This window comes from Sipha flava, unplaced genomic scaffold (assembly GCF_003268045.1).
Source record: "Sipha flava isolate LNK unplaced genomic scaffold, YSA_version1 109_pilon_pilon, whole genome shotgun sequence".
Taxonomy (NCBI): Eukaryota; Metazoa; Arthropoda; class Insecta; order Hemiptera; family Aphididae; genus Sipha; species Sipha flava.
The window spans coordinates 1,249,167-1,262,788 of record NW_020271726.1 but is presented as its reverse complement, the minus strand read 5'-3'; the positions used below and the strand labels follow the sequence as shown (position 1 = coordinate 1,262,788).

Below are 13,622 nucleotides of genomic sequence, written 5' to 3'. Positions count from 1 at the left end.
GGAGTGGAGTAGGTCTGTCTTAAGTGACTTCATCGATCATTAGAGATCTAAAGAGTGTCTGTGGAAAATTAGCTCAGATGAATATAAAAATAAGAACCTTAAAAATACAACATATATTGAGTTAGTCGATCAAATTGAAATCTGATGCTGACATTCTCAAATAATTTTTTAAATCGTTTGGTTCGTTGGCACTCAATTCACGGTGTACTGTCATATGGCCAAATATATTTCTGTTAGCAATCCAATTTTTAACCCATTTTGTCCTATTTTTTCGTTTCGAAATATAGTTTATATACAGCAACGAGACCAGCTGCGGCAACAATTTTTTTTTTTGTTCATACTTATCCTATTCATTTTTATTCTGTTATCCATTGTAGATTATAGGCACGTAAAAATTTCGGTTGAAAAAACTTCGTTTTAGATAAATTACACAACTTAAAATACCATGGTCTTTTAAGACTTACTAAAAGATCAGTGGATATAGTCCTACGGAACAAATCCTATGAAAACTACCAAAAAGTGACTCCATACATGAACGGACTAGGTCTTTTGAGAGATCCAATCCGTTTTATTCAAAGGATCTTTATTTTAACGTTAGTGGGTAGTACAGAGGATCAAGTCAGCGGACCAAATTCATCAAAGACCTACGGATTTAATCCATCAGACCTGGTCCTTTCAAAAATCCATTCGTGTATGGCGGGCTAATATTGCCACCGACTGAAATATGAGGGTTTATTTATGTAATAATTATTTCGTGAATTTCTTATCGGTTTATTGCTATTTTTAATAATAAATACAGAATAAAATTATACTATTGTAAAAAAAATGATATTTCATATTATTAAACTTCACGAAGAAGAATTTTTTTTCAAATAAAATCATAAATACGTCAAAAATTATTAGCGGATTTGGAGAGTACGATTGTCAATTTTTTTTTTATTATGTTGATATACATGATATATATATGCTATAATGTTAGATATCATATTTGAATATTTGAACAAGAAATGATTTGATTGTAAACCACTCCTATGTAATTGTAGCTTTTGGTAATATGTTAAATCTTGAATTATATAAAGAATTAAGAAGACATTATTATTACTTAATTTTACTCGTATTATCTGGTATATCAATAAAGCAATATCATTCATATATTACATTGATAAAATATACATTTTGGGTAATAATAAATAATTTAATGATAATAATGAATTCGAACTTCAAAGTAATATTGATCTTTAGCCGGAAAAATAATTATGTATCAGTAATACCCATTGAACAATATCAACATCAGTTTATTATTAATAAGAAATTGTACTGTTTATTTCATATTGAGTTATAACCATAAAAATTACAAAAATACATCTAATTATTACTAAGAAATATAAAGGTCTTACATCTTAAATGAGCAATAATTTACCGATTTAATCTAATACATAAATTGTAGATTAAGTATACGTAAAATGTACAACTGTATTATTAAACCATTAGTATATAGTACGCTTATCACATTAAGCAGCAGTCCTTAAAATATTTAGCAATTTTAAATGTTATATGTAATTTTAATGGTAATCTTTACCAAATAATATTATCATAAATATAATACAGATACAGCAGTTATATATATATTTTACTTACGAAATAAAAACGTGTTAAAGTAATAGTTTTGAAAATCAATATTATTTACACTTTGCCAGTTTAAAAAAAAAAAAAAAAAAAACTATATAGAAGATATTGCGATTTTATGGAAGCGCATCTTTTGGCACTGAAATTCATCCACTTTCCCCTTAAAAAAATAATGTTAACGTTACTATACCTCTACAATACATTTATATTTATTATAAAAATTAACGAAGTATAAAGAAATTAAAATTTTTAGTCAAGATTGCGCATTTTATGTCTAAATAAATTGATTCTTACCGAGATATATATATGTTTAAAATCTATATTATGTATATAAATCTATACAAAATAAAAATAAAATATTAACAAAGTATAACTAAATTACTGTCCGCATAATATACACTGTCGCTTATACATAACAATATAATATCATTAATTGCATCCAAAACATATAATATATATAACATTTCATAATATAATATACAAACGCGTGTTATGGGTACATACGTATATAATATATACAAAACGTATAAATATAGTATCTGTATCTCAGACGAATATCGGCCCAATTATTAATATTAATAATAATAATTAAAAAAAAATGGCATCAAATCTTAGAACAAAGTAAGTGCCGGTCGTGAAACGTGTACAAGTAAAATAGTACATTATATTTCCTTACGTGCTATGCCGTTGGTACGTTTTTTTTATTTGTTGTAGAAAAAACCGTACGATTATTTTATTTATTTTTTATTTATTTACTTTTTTTTTTTTTTGTTGATTTATGTATGGTGCGAATATTTTTATACCAGTAGGTTAACGAGAACGAGACGTGGTCTATACACGCATAAGAAGGAAACGGCGATCGCGAAAAAGACTTCGAAAGCGAAAATAACCATGGTACAGCGCAAATTATAATTTTTTTTGTTATGTGCATCATATTATACCGGCTATGCCGACGACGAACCAAATCTGTACTCTTTACGTGTACAGATTGAACGTATAGGATAGTTTGTGCGCATTGTGTGCGTCGTGGTGTTATGAATTAAAGCCGACCGCGCAGTGTTTCGATCGAAAAATGGTTTAAAATATTATTATATTAATCACAAGAGATCATGTGTACCTATCTTTCTATCCCTGTTGTACAATGCACTTTATATTTGTTGTATTGCAATGTACGTGTGTTTTTCGTTTTACACGGTTGGTAAATTCGTCACATATACGTGGCTGTCTTAATTCGTTCACGCACCACTAACGTGTACAATATATCATTGTTATATCATTTAAAATGTTCTATTATTTATAAATAATGATAAGAAAAAAAAATAAGTACAAAATCAAATAAAAATTAAACATAATCAAGTAGTATTCTCTTAAACAATAATCAGTACATCATCCCGGGGTGGATACCGGAACGGTGGAAAAACACGTTAGGGTTGTTGGACATGGTTGGTTCCATCGTGGTGTATATGCTATTGTCCATTCCCGAAAAATTGCACATGTCTATAAAAAAAAAAAACAACAAAAAAAGAACGTTTAATTTATCAGTATAGTACTGCCAACAAAATATCAGAGTTCATTATCACGTGAGCGCCTACTTTTAATTCGTTCATTAAAAACTACTCATTCACGCGTACAAGTCAAAATGATCATTGTTTAAATTTTAAAAACCGTTCAAATTATATGAAATACTTTTTTCGCGAATGTATGGACCGTTAATATATTAATAAATACACAAATAAATGTATATTGGAAAAAGGAATATAAATATTTTGGAATTTTTAGTATGAATATCGTCGCTTTCGATCAACGATTTTGAAACTATAACAGTGTATTAATTGTTTGGTGTTGATTTTTCGAAAATTTGACATGGTTGTTTAAAACTTTAATCAACGTTCGTTGCTATGTGATGGATCCACTATTTGATTTCTGAAACAATTTAACTTAAAAAGTGATTTGCCGAAAAAAAAAGCTTGTTAGTCACTACGACAAGGCTTTATCCGGGGCGCGTTGAGAATGTTATTATATTCGTGTTTGATTTCGGTGTTTCGTATTACGAATTACAGTAAACACTACAGGTATAAATGAAAAACGAGTTAAACATTTTATTGTGTTATACCAGGTGGACATCTTGAATAGATGGACTGTTGATGACCACCACCATGGTGACCGCCTCCGATTCCTCCGCCACCGCCGCCGCCAGCACTGCTTATTCCGTGTTGCGGATAGTAACAATACGGGTAATAATGATGAGCGTAGGTCGGCGGAGCGACGAGCGCCACTCGGTCTGTAAATTAAACGAAATGGTATAATAGGAAAATAGTATTATTACAAGTTAGATCTTAATGAAATTCACGTAACCGCGCGCCACTGCGTAACGCGTGCTGTATATTCATTAAGAATACCTAATAATTAGATATAACGTATGCGATGGTGATTTTTACAAAAACGAAAACGTAATCGTTCCCGAGAAATGTAAATTACGATGCAGATGCGAGAGATATCGTCATCGGAATCAGTGTATTTTAACATTTCCTTTTTAATCTCTGCAAAAAAAAAGTTTCCAAAAAGTTTCCGACCTGAATAACAGTATATTCTGATACGCGATGAGACTGAAAGCAACAAGTGTTGTACGCAATGGCGTATCAAGGATTTATTTAACGGGGGTGTTTTAAAATTGAATAGACTTATAATAAGTGGGGGTTCTGCCCCCCCCCTTCTCCTTACATTTATTAATACCATATATTTATATAAATTATTATATTAATGAAAATGATTATATTTACATATATCTACGTTTAGTTAAATTATACTGTAATTAAGTTTGCAATTTGGTAAAATAACATAAAATACGGTCGATGGGGGGGGGGGGGGGGTTCCAACATCCATATCACCCCCTAAATACGCCTCTGGTTGTACGTATTATGATACGAAGGAAAAAATTGTTCTCGCATTCACGTGCTGAAAATCACAAAAGTACTTTAGCTGTTATAGTCGATATATTTTCAGTCGTGAGGATGGAGATGAATTGACGGATTTTATTGGGATGTTAGGGAGCTAAAGCAACGTCCATTCCGCGCATAGAACTTTTTTTTATTTATATTATAAATATTAACCATATTTAATACATCACGTGTACATCTTATGCGAGTACGTATTGATAATAATTGTTGTCTCGGCTGAAGAAAAAAGATCACTAACTTTTTTTGCTAAACGTCACGATGAGTATGATTTATAAACCTAGGGTCGAAGAAGTTCGTTCATACACACAGCGCTGGAGAACAACCAAAATTCAAGCACAACCGATGTCCCTGACCAAGCTCCAAATTATTGATTTGATTTTACCACCAAGTTTTGGGTAACTATAATGTAATGATACGAGGAGTATTGCAAGCAAATGGCACCGACTGTTAAGAAAAAAATCCTAACAGGTGGGTATCCGTCAAGTTTCGTACAAGCGCATGCATACTCCGATCAGGAGCGTTTTCCGCCTCAACTGCACGCGGTATTGTCATAAAGTATTGCGTTGCAAGTCATGAGCACGTAAAATTAAACACCGTTTAACAGAAGTGACCGAAAGAAGTATGCATACGTACAACCGGAAATACAGGTAACCGGTAATGACGCACGTGTCATAATTCATCATTGTCGACGCGTTTAAAGTCAATAACAACAACACGTGTACGAACGAGGGTGTGCGCTCCAATAAACCGGCAGCGCGCTCGTTCCATGTTGATTGTAGAACGAATGCGGACCTCTCTCGTATGGCACGCGCGTGTGTGCCCGAAATCGTGTCCGAAACCATAAACTCGTACATTTCCGTACCCGTTGTAAAGGCTATCGAATGATTGAGAACGTTATACCTTTTTGGCCGAACAATTGAGAACACTTAAAAATAACAAAGAACTTATCGTTGATCCAAAAAAAACCCGAAAAACGATACGATTGAGAACTAGTTTATGTGTAACGCTGCCATAGTTTGTCATATCATTTAATTGGCTTTTGAAAAATTCAGTATACATATAATAAATATTCATGAAAAAAGTCATAAATTAATAATTATAATCGTATACAAATAAGCGACCAATAATTTGTAATATATAATATGAATAAAAAATTAAAAATATGTAGGGCTTATAAAAATATCTAATACCTGTATAGTGTATATATGTACAAAAAAATTGTAAAATATATAGAACTTATAAAATTATGAAATATATTGACGAATAGTTTGTGCGACGACTGCAAAGCCTAACCGTCATTTTCTCGTATCTGGTATCTAAGTTACTTTTCACATCCAGCTAATCCGATGTAAGTCTGATAAATATCAACAGATAATTGTACTCATATTATCGATCAATCACATTTGGCAACGTTGGAAAAAAAACTGGGGCGTTCTCAATCGTAATCAAACCTATATCAAAATTAATATTTTTAATTTTACTTATATAAATATCTATATCATGTGTGTCCGTTAAAAATCCCCCCCCCCATTATCTCAGTCTGGATCCACCCCTGGCCTGCAGTTACATTGATCGTCGTTTAGAACAATTATTGATTTTACAACACGATTGTGTGCATTATATTACGATAGCTGTATACAATCGACACGAAGAGTACGAAATTGTCGTACAGAAGATGACCGACTAAAACGAGTAAAAAAAAAAATAAGTAGGTGCCTTCGATGAATGTAATTGGTTCATCACAAACACGCACAATGCGTACACACTATAAACACGTGGACGGTGAATCACATACCTCTAACCGAAAACGAAAATGTAGAATGTATTAGATGACACGCGTTAAAAAGGCACCAATCGAGTATTCAATCGTCGGTTGACATATATGTATAGAATTGTGCGATTGCACGACGTGTTTCATACCAATTCCGTATCGGGTTCGGTTGCATCCGAAAACCGCATACTTTTGATTTTGACCCGAAAAAGGTCGATCGACAAAAAACGTTCACTTTATCGCTCATTGTATAACAAAATACCCCAAACTTATAGGGGTTAAAACCGTAAAATATTTTTAGTACCAAATAACTGATAAAATAAAATAAGATTATTGGATAAACTGCATTAATCACGCTAATACGTTTTAATACTTTAATTTTTAATTAAATTGTATTTATTTTAGAAACACTTGAATGGTGGGAAGAATTTTTAATCGACGAAGATCATATGAGGTTTTTAAAAATGTCGGTACCTACTAGATTTCAGCCAATCAAACTTTATTTCACACACTTTATATTTTTAAATTTTATTTTTTTACTTTTTAGAATACGATTTTATTAATTTTTTTTTTTTTTTGTTTGAATAAATTATAAATTATAAAGTAAAACTAATCTAGGTAAGTATAACCTTTTAGGGGACGAAATCAAAAGTGTGCGGTTTTAAGAGTCAACGCTGGATTTTGGTAAAATGATAAGTTTATTATTTACGGATTCGCCATTTGGGTACACGCGCAACACGGTTTCGTGGAATACTCATGTAAACCCATATTGTATACGTGCGTACGCATTTGATACGAAAAAAATGTGGAATCGTTAAAAATAAATTAATGGGAAAAATCGTAAGTTCCACTCCGTGTCTGTACGTCGACCGGTACGCGTATTTACGTTCTGTATATGAATCTAGCACTCGGTGCTAAATCAACGTATAGTCCTGAGTAGTAATTTCTGTTCCGTTTTATACACGAGTTCGGCACTTCAGCGTAATACATGTTATATACCTACCTACAAACCTAAATGTTTAACAAGTGTGTGACTAATTTGTGACAAATTATAACAATTAATTATTATATATTTGAGCTGATTTATAAAAATGTGTTAAATACCAAGTATAAATTAAATTAATAAACATTGAATGGATTATTATTTATTATTAGGTAGTTTCAGTTCTAGCTACAATAATAATAAATAATATTAAAAAAAAATATATTAATCATTTAATTACAAGACTAACATTATTTTATTATTATATATTTAAGCTGATTTATAAAAATGTGTGACAAGTTGTAACAATTATTAATGGTTAAATACCAAATATAAATTGAATTAATAAATATTGAACGGAATATTATTTATGATATTATATAAAAAGTACATATTAAATATTTTATAACATGTATTACGCTGAAGTGCCGAACTCGTGTATAAAACGGAACAGAAATTACATGTACAGAACGTAAATAGGCGATAGGTACATCGCGGGTAAACAATTAGACTCATGATTAGTGTTTGCGCCACTAACACATATTATTCTCATAATTATTAATCTTACAGTCATCGGTCTATTTTGGTTCACCTCCGATACTCGACCGACACGTACACGCACACACATATCATTGTTTATACTTTTAATTATTATCTGTTATTGTTTGCCGTCTATATGTGTGCGAGTTATATAATTGTAAAAGGCCCGGTGCCATTATTATTGTTGTCGCCTATGTCGTACGAACTGTCGTTGGGTTCACATTGACCGTTTTTTAATTATATTTTTGTGCAGCCGCCATAGGCACATTTTTCTTTGTTTTAGTATTGCCGTCATAGGCCGAATTAGTATTATATTTTTTATTATGACATTTTATTATTTTTGTTAATACAATTGTGTTGTGCCGCCATAGGCGAAATTATTATTATTGTTATTTTATTGAGCGAAAATCGCCAGTTTTTATTATTTTGCTTTAATTGTTTTGTAGGCGCAAATCGCCGATTTTTATTATTTTATATATTATTATAGTAGTTAGGTACATAGTTGCAGCTGGCCAGTCCGCGCTCCATCAATTATTGAGTTTTTGTTTTATTTATTTATATTTATTGTTATTTATTTATATCTGTTGTTGTGAATTATTTAATTATGTATTTGTCTTTTTTATTATTATTATTTATAAAAATAAATTAAACAGCAACAGAGTTACCAGTAACCTTGTACAATTATTTAGTTACCTCTCGTTTTCATTAATTTATAGCAACACACACAACACAAAATACACACGCACACACATCACCTCACCACATAGCTTGTCAGATTTGTGCGGCGAACCCAACCATTCTGACGAAGCTACATACAATTATACACACATACACACTAAGTCGGTCGGTGGTGAAATCACATTTAGTGCACACATTTACAACAGGTGACCGGTGTGCGCGTAATATTATTTTACGCTAACGGCCCCAACGCACGTTTTTTACAAATAATTGTCAACCGAAAAAACGTATTGGGGGCGTATGCATTGGTAAACTTTGATGAATACAATTATTATTATGGTTTTTCATTTATCACACTCAATATTTTTATGATCTCTCTTCGCGTTAAAAATGTGAACAAATGTTACCACTTTAAACTGTATTTTCTCTGTTCCAAAGTAAATATTATTTCATTATTGTTGTGACAATAATTAATAATTAATTATTAACGCTCACACTGCAACAGTAATCTTAATCCGTAAATATTTTATTCACTCGTATATTTTTAACCTTTTAATTCAAAACCTTATATTATTTTGTGCAACAGCACGAATACAAAGAAAATAAATAAATAAAACAGTATGAATAATTAAGTTTTACCAGTTTTATACTTTGAATTTGTACATTTTTATCGGCAAATGAAACGAGATATTTTGACCAATGAAATTATGGCATCACGATTTTTGTAAGTTACAAAAATACTAATTGTTACAAAAGAGATTCAAGTTTTGGTTGGTGAACCCTTTGGCCATCACTGAATTATATTCAGTCTTATAACACTCACGGTGCGGCTTACCTCCGAACGTGTTGATTGTCGACGTGTGCTTCATAGGAGTCATGAACGGTTTGAAATGGAAAAACGACGGGGATGCAGGTCTACTGAGCGTGCTGAGCTTGTCCTCATCGTACAGACCGTCCCGACCCATGGCGGCCAGCTGCCGACCTTTGGGCATGAACATGATGAGCAGGATGAGTGCAGCCGTGGCGCCCAGGCCCAACGCTAGACACCCGTCCTGGTCTCCCGGCTGCGTGGCCCAGAGTCCGGCCACAGCCCAACCCACACACAGCGGCGCTGTGCAGCCCACGGCCAGTCCGATGTACATTGCTTCGCGGTAGTTGTCCCTTATGTGCCGCGACTTAATGGCCAACACAGTGACGGCCAACAGAAGGCCGGCCGCGTACACCAACGAGCCCAGCATGTGTTGGTACTTAGTGTCACAGCTGTTGTCAAGGCTGCTCGTCCACTGCAAAACATACATAGGTACATCATCGTGAAAACGCAACGTTCTGGACCCGGTGGAACAAAGGCAGTCTTGAAAAGTACTCGAGTAAAAATATTTAAGTAAAAGTATTCAAATGCATTTTAAGTACTCAAATACGTATTCTTCTAAGTATATTTGAAAAAATTACTTGGGCACAGTATCTGAATACTTTTTTTAATGTATCTGTATTTAAAATCAAATACTATTTTTAAATACTTTTTTCCTCTTACTTTATGTACAGGGACGCCAAATTTTAATAAAATAATACAAATTGTATAACATTTTTATTTATAGATCATTAATATTTTCATCGCCGTTGTTGTTATCATTTATATTATCGTTTTAAATTATCTTGATAGTAAATAATAATAGTTACTATGCCACGTGTATTAAATAACTAATGACTGTATAATGTATACATTAGGAACATTGTTGTACAAGTTATAGTATTTGATGGTACATCAGACCAAAAAATGATGAATTCTTATTATAATTAATTTAAGTAAAACTAACCTAAGCTAGATAGTTCTTAAAAAAAAAAAGTTAATTCGGTTTACTAATGATTTAATTTACCTATAAGGTCATTAAGGTAAAAATGTATAACACATTTAAAAAAAAGTATTTGAAAGTATCTATAAAGTATCTACAAATAATTTTTAAAAATATTTGTTTGTACTTGAATACTTTTTTTTCCAAGCATTCAAATTGGTATTTTAAATACTTTTGAAAAAAAATAAATGTATCTGTACTTGAATACTTTTGAAAAGTATTTTTTACAAGACTGGACGAAGGGGTCAACGTAAAAACAAAAATATGATACTAAAAATGACTAAGAATATGGGCGATTGACATGAGTTTAGTAGGCGATGAGACGTAATAGTAAGAAGTCATAGGAATAAGATGTAAGAATGGTTAATCGGGTGGTATCGGAGAGTGTAAGAAGTTAAGATAGAAAGTAAAAGGAGTAAGACAAAGGTAAGTATATACAACTATAAAATGTTGGAGTGAGCAAAGCAGTCAAAAAGAAGAAAAGTAATAAACAGGGCTTATAACTTATAGCTCTAAAAATGGTAATTATAAGTACTATAATATACTCAAAAAAATATTCATATGTGTTTAAATATGCACTAAAATACAAAAATATGCGAAAAAAAATGTAAAAAAAAATTATATAACGCAAATAAATATATACTCGTAATTTAAACCAAAAGAAGAAGAATTAATTAATCAACATGTGTTAATTATAAATATAAAAAATGAATACTACTATAATTACTTGTTATTATTAAGAAAAAATGTTTTAAATTCTATGGGACTAAAAAGACTTAATAAAGGAAAATAGCTTTTATATTTTGAAATATGCAAAAATATGCAACATTAAATTTCGTATATAACTTTTTAGTTATTTGAAAAAAAAATATATAGCTCACATAGGTATTTCTAGGACCCCTCAAAAAAAAAAAATAGTAAATGCTACAAGTTATGAGTCCTGATAATAAGAATTAAATGTAAACGTCGGCTCCCCTGTCATAACCAGTATATCCCAGTCGTAACCTGCCAGTATAATTTGGGAAACATATCTCAATGGTTCATAAGGCTTTACTTTCAGGGTATCGGTTACGTAAGCTAAACTATTTAATAAAATGCACGATTATTATTTACACAGCATAGATATGTTTTTATGTTGATAGCATAAGAGTAAAATAAAATATCCTAAGTACAATATAACTTATAATAAAAAAATCTACTTAAGTCTCGAATACAGATTGCCAAGGTAAAAAAATCTAATTTCTAAAAATAAAAAAAAAAACCACCACCCAAGTCATATATGTCCCTACAATGTCCTTCCCCGGGATGAAAATACATAGGTATATATATATGATATTTTATAATGTGGTGCAGTGTTAAAAGTGCAGTCCGGTGATGCTTACTTGAGATGACATAAGTTGCGGGGGCGAGTAGATGAGCCACTGGATACCGATGGCCAGTTGTATGGCCACCGTGAAGAACAGCAACAGCGCTTGGTATGGCGCGGGCAAGTAAACGCCGCCGTTGAGGCTAATGAGGAACACGCACTTGACGAGCAACGTGCCGAACACCATCGAGTACCCGAGCCCGGTGCACAGTCGGACGGTGGCGCATGTCAAGACGGTCGGCTGAGTACACATGAGACCGCTGACCGCGGCGCACATAAACAGACCACCCAACAGCGCCTGTCCCAGAAACAGGTGTCTCCTGCTGGGCTCCGTCTTCCTCGTCTTGCACAACACGAATATCTGCGTAGGCAAAGAGAAAAAGTTATTTTCGGATTTTTGAACTAGCTGTTTTCGGCATGCATCCGAAAAAGACAACACTGTGAAATCATTAGATTTCCTGGTCGTTTTTAATAATATTGTTGAACACATTTTTTTACACTTCGTTGCTGTACTATTTTTACATAATACGTAAAACGTACTGCGCATTGGTATTAGAACGTTGTCACGTCACCAGCGTTTGAGGAAAATTGGAAAAATAAAAACTTGAAACTGTTTTGCTCAACCGATAAAATTAATTAGTTGTCAGTTGGATTTATACGATTTGAAAATTGTTTTCATGAATTAGCAATTGATATTTTTTTTCTTTAGGATATTCAAGATCTGTAAATATATACCCACAATCTTTTTCACGCAATCGTTTTCAGAATACGATGTTCATGTGATCTTTTGTAAATCTAAATACATTATCACAGATCACACAAAAAGGAACATTGGCTATATCTTATTTAAAACACATTTTTCATACTTGGATTAAATTTATTATTTATCTGATACGTTTCAATTAATGACATGTTGCAATATTATCGTACACCATTAGAACGTTAAGACTGATAATTTCGAGTACAATCGTTTTTAAAAACGACGCAAGTCAACTTAAGGAGAAGTTTTGACTCGTGTGTTATAAGTAGAGCAGAGGACTTATAGCATTTGCATTTTTTTTTTGCACAGTCACAAAAATAGTTTTTAAATTTTACTGTGCATATAAATACATATTTTGCGTTTTTTTTTGTTTTTAGAGCATATTTCTTCCATTTTATACTTTAAGAAGTATTTTTAAAATAATTTATCATTTTATCAATATTTTTTCGTCGACGTTTTTATTTATTTATTTATTAAACAAAATAACGTTGAATTTATAATTATTTTAAATTTTGATCATAATATTAATATGGGTTTGTGACTTTTCCCAGACCCATCATGATTTTTCTAAAAACACGTCTAGAGAGTTGTCAATTAGATTGATTATCGGGTTATTAATTTTATAGACAGATGAGATAATATTGTTCAACGCACAAAATATTGATACGGGTCATAGGGACGCCCGTCGCCGACATCGGACATATTCCTATTTCAATAATCGCTGTTTCTCAACGGTTAACAGTCCAAACACGTTTTATTTACTATTTATTATAAAAAATGCCTAAAGTATCTAGATAAGAAAACCCATAAAATAAACCCAATAAATTAATTGTAACTTGTAAGTTGTTAAATAAAGTTTTAAATAAAATGTATTCATTATAATAAGTACCTACAGAAAAATTCTTTTTTTTGTTCAAAATTATTCATTTTAAAATGGATATTTTGTATATTAACGTGCATATTTGGTTATTTTTTAGAGCTATAAATCCTCTGCCCTAGTTATAAGCAATTAGTTATTATGAAGAGAAATAACTTATTTTAAAAAAAAAATTATTTTTCGAAATCTATGCGTAAATATATACAGTTATAAAC

The 13,622-nt window shown here is 31.7% G+C and overlaps 1 protein-coding gene across 2 annotated transcripts in view; it reads right to left on the bottom strand.

Annotated features, from left to right (window-relative positions):
* Nucleotides 1-2,373: 2,373 nt before the first annotated feature.
* The window catches only part of LOC112687305, an 81,480-nt gene continuing 70,231 nt past the window's right edge, over nucleotides 2,374-13,622 (bottom strand). For both annotated transcript variants that reach the window (XM_025559949.1, XM_025559944.1), the window contains 4 exons: nucleotides 11,787-12,131; nucleotides 9,390-9,837; nucleotides 3,740-3,907; nucleotides 2,374-3,123 (listed from right to left, as the gene is read on the bottom strand). In XM_025559949.1, coding sequence (XP_025415734.1) covers nucleotides 3,005-3,123; nucleotides 3,740-3,907; nucleotides 9,390-9,837; nucleotides 11,787-12,131 — 1,080 coding nt within the window. In that variant the 3' untranslated portion in view covers nucleotides 2,374-3,004. The remainder of the gene's footprint in view (nucleotides 3,124-3,739; nucleotides 3,908-9,389; nucleotides 9,838-11,786; nucleotides 12,132-13,622) is intronic.